The 7,221-nt window shown below is 36.9% G+C and overlaps 1 protein-coding gene across 1 annotated transcript; it reads right to left on the reverse strand.

Moving 5' to 3' along the window:
• Window positions 1-5,341: 5,341 nt before the first annotated feature.
• On the reverse strand, window positions 5,342-6,591 carry LOC124593790. Its single transcript, XM_047132139.1, has 3 exons — window positions 6,582-6,591; window positions 6,129-6,354; window positions 5,342-5,984 (listed from the first exon to the last, which is right to left on the reverse strand). The coding sequence occupies exons 1-3, from the start codon at window positions 6,589-6,591 to the stop codon at window positions 5,342-5,344; spliced, it is 879 nt and encodes a 292-aa protein (XP_046988095.1).
• Between the last annotated feature and the right edge of the window lie 630 nt (window positions 6,592-7,221).

Here is a 7,221-nt window from a genome sequence, read left to right on the forward strand (position 1 = left end):
CTGTATTTCGAGGTAAAATTAATTACAGTATGTTGTATTTGTACAATCTGCATATTTTATTTACAATAAGAAATTTTACAATACTTATTTCACAACTTTTTTATTACTTCCAGATGGTTTTATATGATATGTCAAGAAACAATTGTTTTTCGTCACACACAAATTCATTTAACTCTTGTCCTTGATTTGCAACCTTCGAGTCTGAATTTTGATGCAAACTTGTCATTACAAAATACAGGAAAATGCCTTATTTGATCATACCTTACTTCACAAACTGGTCGACTTACAACTTTCCTGTATTTTGATATTGGTGTAAATTGTTCCTCATCTGTGAAACTTTCTTCATCAATGCCACAACGTGTTGCCAGTGGCTGCTTACTGATATTTCACAGTTCCTGAGATTTTATAAGTGACATGCCTAGATGAAGTCGAAAAGCTATCAAAGGCATCTGATCCTTTTTATTCAAATCTGCAATCACACAAACTCTTCTGTACATCAACCAACAGTTCACAACCACCACAGCAACAAAATGGGTAAATACTCTTGTTGTTGTCTTCAGTCCTGAGACTGGTTTGATGCAGCTCTCCATGTTACTCTATCCCGTGCAAGCTCCTTCATCTCCCAGTACCTACTGCAACCTACATCCTTCTGAATCTGTTTAGTGTATTCATCTCTTGGTCTCCCACTACGATTTTTACCCTCCACGCTGCCCTCCAATGCTAAATTGGTGATCCCTTGATGCCTCAGGACATGTCCTACCAACTGATCCCTTCTTCTAGTCAAGTTGTGTCACAAACTTCTCTTCTCCCCAATCCTATTCAATACCTCCTCATTAGTTACGTGATCTACCCACCTAATCTTCAACATTCTTCTGTAGCACCACATTTCGAAAGCTTCTATTCTCTTCTTGTCCAAAATATTTATTGTCCATGTTTCACTTCCATACATGGCTACACTCCATACAAATACTTTCATAAACGACTTCCTGACACTTAAATCTATACTCGATGTTAACAAATTTCTCTTCTTCAGAAATGCTTTCCTTGCCATTGCCAGTTTACATTTTATATCCTCTCTACTTCGACCATAATCAGTTATTTTGCTCCCCAAATAACAAAACTCCTTTACTACTTTAAGTGTCTCATTTCCTAATCTAATTCCCTCAGCATCACCCGACTTAATTTGACTACATTCCATTATCCTGGTTTTGCTTTTGTTGATGTTCATCTTATATCCTCCATTCAAGACACTGTCCATTCCGTTCAACTGCTCTTCCACGTCCTTTGCTGTCTCTGACAGAATTACAATGTCATCGGCGAACCTCAAAGTTTTTATTTCTTCTCCCTGGATTTTAATACCTACTCCTAATTTTTCTTTTGTTTCCTTTACTGCTTGCTCAATATTCAGATTGAATAACTTCGGGGAGAGGCTACAACCCTTACTCTTACTGAAGTAAAAAATTATGTTACCATTATTCACCAAAATATTCCGGGATTGAAGAATAAAGTAGATGAGCTCCTGGTTTGTTTACATGACATTGAATCTGATAATGTAATAGATATTTATGCCTGTCTGAGCATCACATTGTGCCTGATATGGAAAAGGTAAATATCAGTGGTTATAAACTAGCTCCACATATGAGTAGAGAGAATAAGGTGGGAGGAGGAGTTGCCATATATGTCAAAAGTTATCGCTGTGTAGAAAGCTTACATACAAAAAAAGGTTTTGTCTAGAGCAACATACAGAAGCATGTGCCTGTCAACTTAAACTGAAGGAGGGCTCTTTTATAATTGTAACAGTATACAGGTTCCCTTCAGGAAACTTTCATTTGTTCCTGGAAAACTTGGATGCCTTGTTGTGCTATCTGTCAGGTAGGGGAAAGCAAATTATTATTTGTGGGGACTTCAATGTTGATTCACTGAAAGAGTGTAATAGGAAGTCTGGAAGTCTTTCTCGGTTCTTTCAATCTGACATCTGTCATTAATTTTCCTACTCGGGTAGTAAAGGACAGCAGCACATTGATAGATAACACTTTTTTAGATCAAGATAGGTTTAAAAACATAAATTGTTGTCCTGTTGAGAATGGCCTTTCTGATCATGATGCTCAGCAAGTTACAGTATATGACATAGCTCCATTCAGTAATCCAAAACTACCCTTCAAAGTTGTGCATTCAATTAATGACTCAACAATTAGAAATTTCAGAGAAAATCTTCAGCAGTTAGACTGGGATGAGGTGTACAAGGAACCCGATGCTAATTTAAAATATAACTTATTTCATGATACACTTGTAAGAGAATTTGAAAACTGTTTCCCCAATAAAGTAGTTAAATCTAATTCTAAGAAACCATGCAAAAAACCTTTGCTTACTAAAGGAATAAAACTATCTTGTAACCACAAAAGGGAACTGTATCTAACAAAAAGAAAGAGTAATGACCCAGAAACAGCCAAATATTATAAAAACTACTGTGCTACATTAAGAAAGGTTATCAAAAATCCAGAAGCATGTGCATCATGTTTGAGATTAATACCTCTGATAACAAAATCAAAATAATTTGGAATATTATTACAAGGGAAACAGGGCAACCAAGAGTACAGGATGATGGCATACCATCAAAGCAAATGGAAACTTGATAAACAACAAGCCGGAAGTCGATAACATTTTGAATAATCATTTTTTAAATGTTGTAGAGAAAATAGGATCTAAATGTTCTTTAGAGGAAGCAAGGCAGTTAATGGAAGAGGCCTTACCCACACCATTTGATACAATTGAAATTCCACCCACCTCTCCTTCTGAAATTAGGAAGATAATAAACTCTTTCAAGAACAAAAGCTCACATGGAATTGATGGCATTTCCAGCAGGATAATAAAAGCTTGTTCCCAAGAAATAAGTAGCATTCTTAGCCACACATGTAATAGCTCTCCGAAGCAGGGTATTTTCCCAGATAGACTAAAGTATGCCATTGCTAAACCACTGCATAAAAAAGGGGATACGCCTGATGTCAACAACTAACGCCCAATCTCTCTTCTGACTGCCTTATCCAAAATTCTTGAAACAGTAATGTATTGTAGAGTAGCCTCACACCTTTGTAAAAATAAAGTTTTAACAAAATGTCAGTTTGGTTTCCAGAAGGGTTTTTCAACGTAAAATGCTATATATACTTTCACTAGTGAAATATTAAATGCTCTGAGTAACTGTAAGTCACCCGTTGGGATTTTTTGTGATCTATCTAAGGCTTTTGAGTGTGCAAATCATGGAATACGTACTGTGGTATCGATGGGACAGTGCTCAAATGGTTTAAATCATACCTAACTGAAAGAGTGCGGAAAGTTGAAATAAACAGTTCACATAATATGCAAAAAACTGGTGATTTTTCTAACTGGGGAACAATCAAGAATGGGGTGCCACAAGGTTTGGTCTTGGGTCCTCTGCTGTTCTTAACATATATTAATGACTTGCCATTCTATATTCACGAAGATGCAAAGCTGGTACTTTTTGCCGATGATATAAGTATAGCTATCACACCCGACAGACAAGAATTAACCGGTGAAATTGTAAATGATGTTTTTCAGAAAATCATTAAGTGGTTCTCTGTACATGGGCTCCCATTAAACTTTGACAAAACACAGTATATACAGTTCCACACAGTAAATGGAATGACCCCATTAATATATTAGACTTCGATCAGAAATCGGTAGCTAAGGTAGAATATTCAAAATTTCTAGGTGTATGCATTGATGAGGGGTTGAACTGGAAAAAACACACTGAGGATCTGCTGAAACGTTTGAGTTCAGCTACTTATGCTATTAGGGTCATTGCAAATTTTGGCGATACACATCTGAGTAAATTAGCTTACCACATCTATTTTCATCCTCTGCTTTCGTATGGCATCATATTCTGGGGTAACTCATCATTGAGTAAAAGAGTGTTCATTGCACAAAAGCATGTAATCAGAATAATTGCTGGTGCTCATCCAAGATCATCCTGCAGGCACTTATTTAAAGAGCTAGAAATCTTCACTGTAGCCTCACAAAATATATATATATATAAAACAAAGTTAAGGGAGAGGGTAAGGAGCCATTCCAATCCCGGGAGCAGAAAGACTTACCTTAGGGGGAAAAAAGGACGGGTATACACTCGCACACACACACATATCCATCCACACATGTTACCACGCCTATTTATATATGTGTGGATGGATATGTGTGTGTGTGCGAGTGTATACCCGTCCTTTTTTCCCCCTAAGGTAAGTCTTTCCGCTCCCAGGATTGGAATGACTCCTTACCCTCTCCCTTAAAACCCACATCCTTTCGTCTTTCCCTCTCCTTCCCTCTTTCCTGATGAGGCAACAGTTTGTTGCGAAAGCTTGAATTTTGTGTGTATGTTTGTGTGTCTGTCGACCTGCCAGCACTTAGCACTTTCATTTGGTAAGTCACATCATCTTTGTTTTTTAGATATATTTTCCCACGTGGAATGTTTCCCTGTGTGTGTATACTTATGAAGTTTGTTACTAACAATCAAAATGAATTCAAAATTAATAGCAGTTTACATGGCTACAACACTAGGAGAAAGGATGATCTCCACTACTCAAGGTTAAATCTAACTTTGGCTCAGAAGGGGGTAAATTATGCTGCCACAAGAGTCTTTGGTCACTTACCTAATAGCATCAAAAGTCTGACAGATAGCCATATAGCATTTAAAAGGGAATTAAAAGGATTTCTTAATGGCAACTCCTTCTACTCATTAGATGAATTTTTGGATATAGTAAGTGGGTAATTTCCCAACCCCCACAAAAAATTAAAAATATTGAGTGTTGTGTAATATTTCGTCTAATGTAATATCTTGTATAGACACCTTTTATTAACCTGACATGTTCCACTTCATTACGAAATGTTGTATTCATGATCTATGGGACAACTACTAATCTAATCTAGTCTGGCCATTTTTTTGTTCGAATAGAACTTCTGTAATAAGCCAGCAACATGTCACACAAATCTATACCTCCCATCATTTGATTGTATGCTTGTACAACAGCTGGGTGGTGGACATCAATCTCCTGCCCATCTTTTTTGGACCATCTTTTACATGTACCCACAGGATTCCTACCAGTGCAAAAGGAAAGTAATGCCACACATTTATTGTCTTTCCATTTGACAACAAAGAGTTTGCCATCTTCCCTTACACTCTCATTCCATTCACCTCTTTTTATGCACTTATCATCGCTCAGTTTTGAAGCAGTTGAACCAGTTCTATTCCTCATAACTGTTCGTGTCAGGAAAATGTTCTTCTCCAACAACATTTCTCCACATGTAACACTTGTAAAGAATCCATCTGTGTAAATTACATGAGAGCCATCTTGAGGGACAGGGTCTTCAGATCATCTTCTGGAACAGTGCCCTTCCCAACATAAATACAGAAATCCTGGAGTAGTCTGTCATTAGAAGCAAGAATAAATTTTTTTAACCCCAGTGGATTAGGCTTAGAAGGAACATACTGAGTGAAACCACACCTCCCAGAGAAAGGAATCATTTGTTCATTAATACTCAAATGTGAATTTCTGGGCAATGTTAAGCATTGTTTTCTCACTGCATCAACAAGTGAATAAATTTTCCACAGCTTATAATTAGGGTCCCGAGCACTTAGGTTATCAACAAAATGCAGATTACTTTTAAGTTTGTAACATGTATCCCTGGGCATGGCCTCAGTGACGAGAGGAAAGCAGAGAAGGCTGGACCAATACATTTTTACCTGTGGTATCTTAACAGTCCCCATGACAATTCCAATCCCAATATAATGCAAAATTTCTGATTTTGTTGTTTTCAAACTAAGTGAACTAGTCTGAACAGATTTCAGGTTTGTCTGATACACCAAAAGCTCCCAAAATTCAGCTGGAAAGTAATCCACGAAAGATTCCAGTATTCCTTTAGGTCCACTGGAATCAAATTCCTGTTTGTTCTTCAGAGATGGGCCCATCTCAGGCATGCTGAAATGGAAATGCACAAATTATGGTTTGGCACCAAACCAACATTTTTAAAAAAATTTGGTGTAAAAATTCACATATTTTTGTTGCAAATAAAGAAACAAACAAACAAAAATACTGTTATTCAAAATGAATAGCGATACTTACCAAGTAGCTCTCCTCCTCAAACCTGTTGTGGATTTTTTAACACCACTATTCGCTACATCTTCAATGTTTAGAGACTGTATTTCGTCATTAGCATCACATTCAAAGTCTGACATCGTAGGCTGTTGATTCATTTCAGCAAATAAGTCATCCTCAGAGTCAGAATTTGAACATTCTGCATCACTTTCATTCAGTATGCGTGATATCTCTTCATCAGTTAGCACATGAGCTGAAAACAAAAAACAATCAGTACGTTATGAAGTAGAGATCTATCCTAAAAGTAGACACCAAGAAACAAGGTACACAGACGTGTACCATGAAAACATCATCATTAACTGCACAGGAAAATTGAAATAACACACATTTGCTGCATTTCAGATAATTCTCCAACCTCTCAACTTCACTTATCACTCACTACAACGAAGACAAACACATATAGCTCTATGTATTATTTACTTACTGTCATTACGGCGCTGTCAGGCCGCCATCTTCTTTCACAACAAACTTCTGATGCGTGTACTGCTACAAGAGCTCTCCAAATGGCATCATTTGAAAGCACAATGGTACAAGACTGTGACCTCGCAGTCTCAGCACACAAAATATGCAACAGACAGCGACACAAGCTTAAGAAGGAAGGTGCACATATGTGCACTTATAGTCTGAAGAGGATATAACTTTCAAACTTCAGATCGGCTACAACTCTCTTCTAGGATAATTATTATCTTTGGTCAATTTATGGTCTGGGCTTTAACATTCGTAAATAGTAAATTTTTGAATTCTTTCTTTAAAGTTTTTGTTTCGTACCATATGGTGTCCTTTCATTCAATCCTTTCTTTATGAAAAGCATTAGTATTTACATAACATTCTTGTTAATCAAACTGTCAAAAGTGTAATGACTGATTTTTCTATTTCTTTTTGCAACAAAAGAGTGTTCATTATGGGTTATATACTTGGGGTGTTACAATGTGGACCATATCTCTAATCTTTCATTGTCTTGTCTTGGAGTCGAAATCTTTAACTTCATAAGTAACATCAGACAACTGTCTTAATGGGGTAAATCCTGTGGTGTCTTGTTTGGCGGTGTTTTAGGCAAATG

The sequence above is a fragment of the Schistocerca americana genome, chromosome 2, assembly GCF_021461395.2.
Source record: "Schistocerca americana isolate TAMUIC-IGC-003095 chromosome 2, iqSchAmer2.1, whole genome shotgun sequence".
NCBI lineage: Eukaryota > Metazoa > Arthropoda > Insecta > Orthoptera > Acrididae > Schistocerca > Schistocerca americana.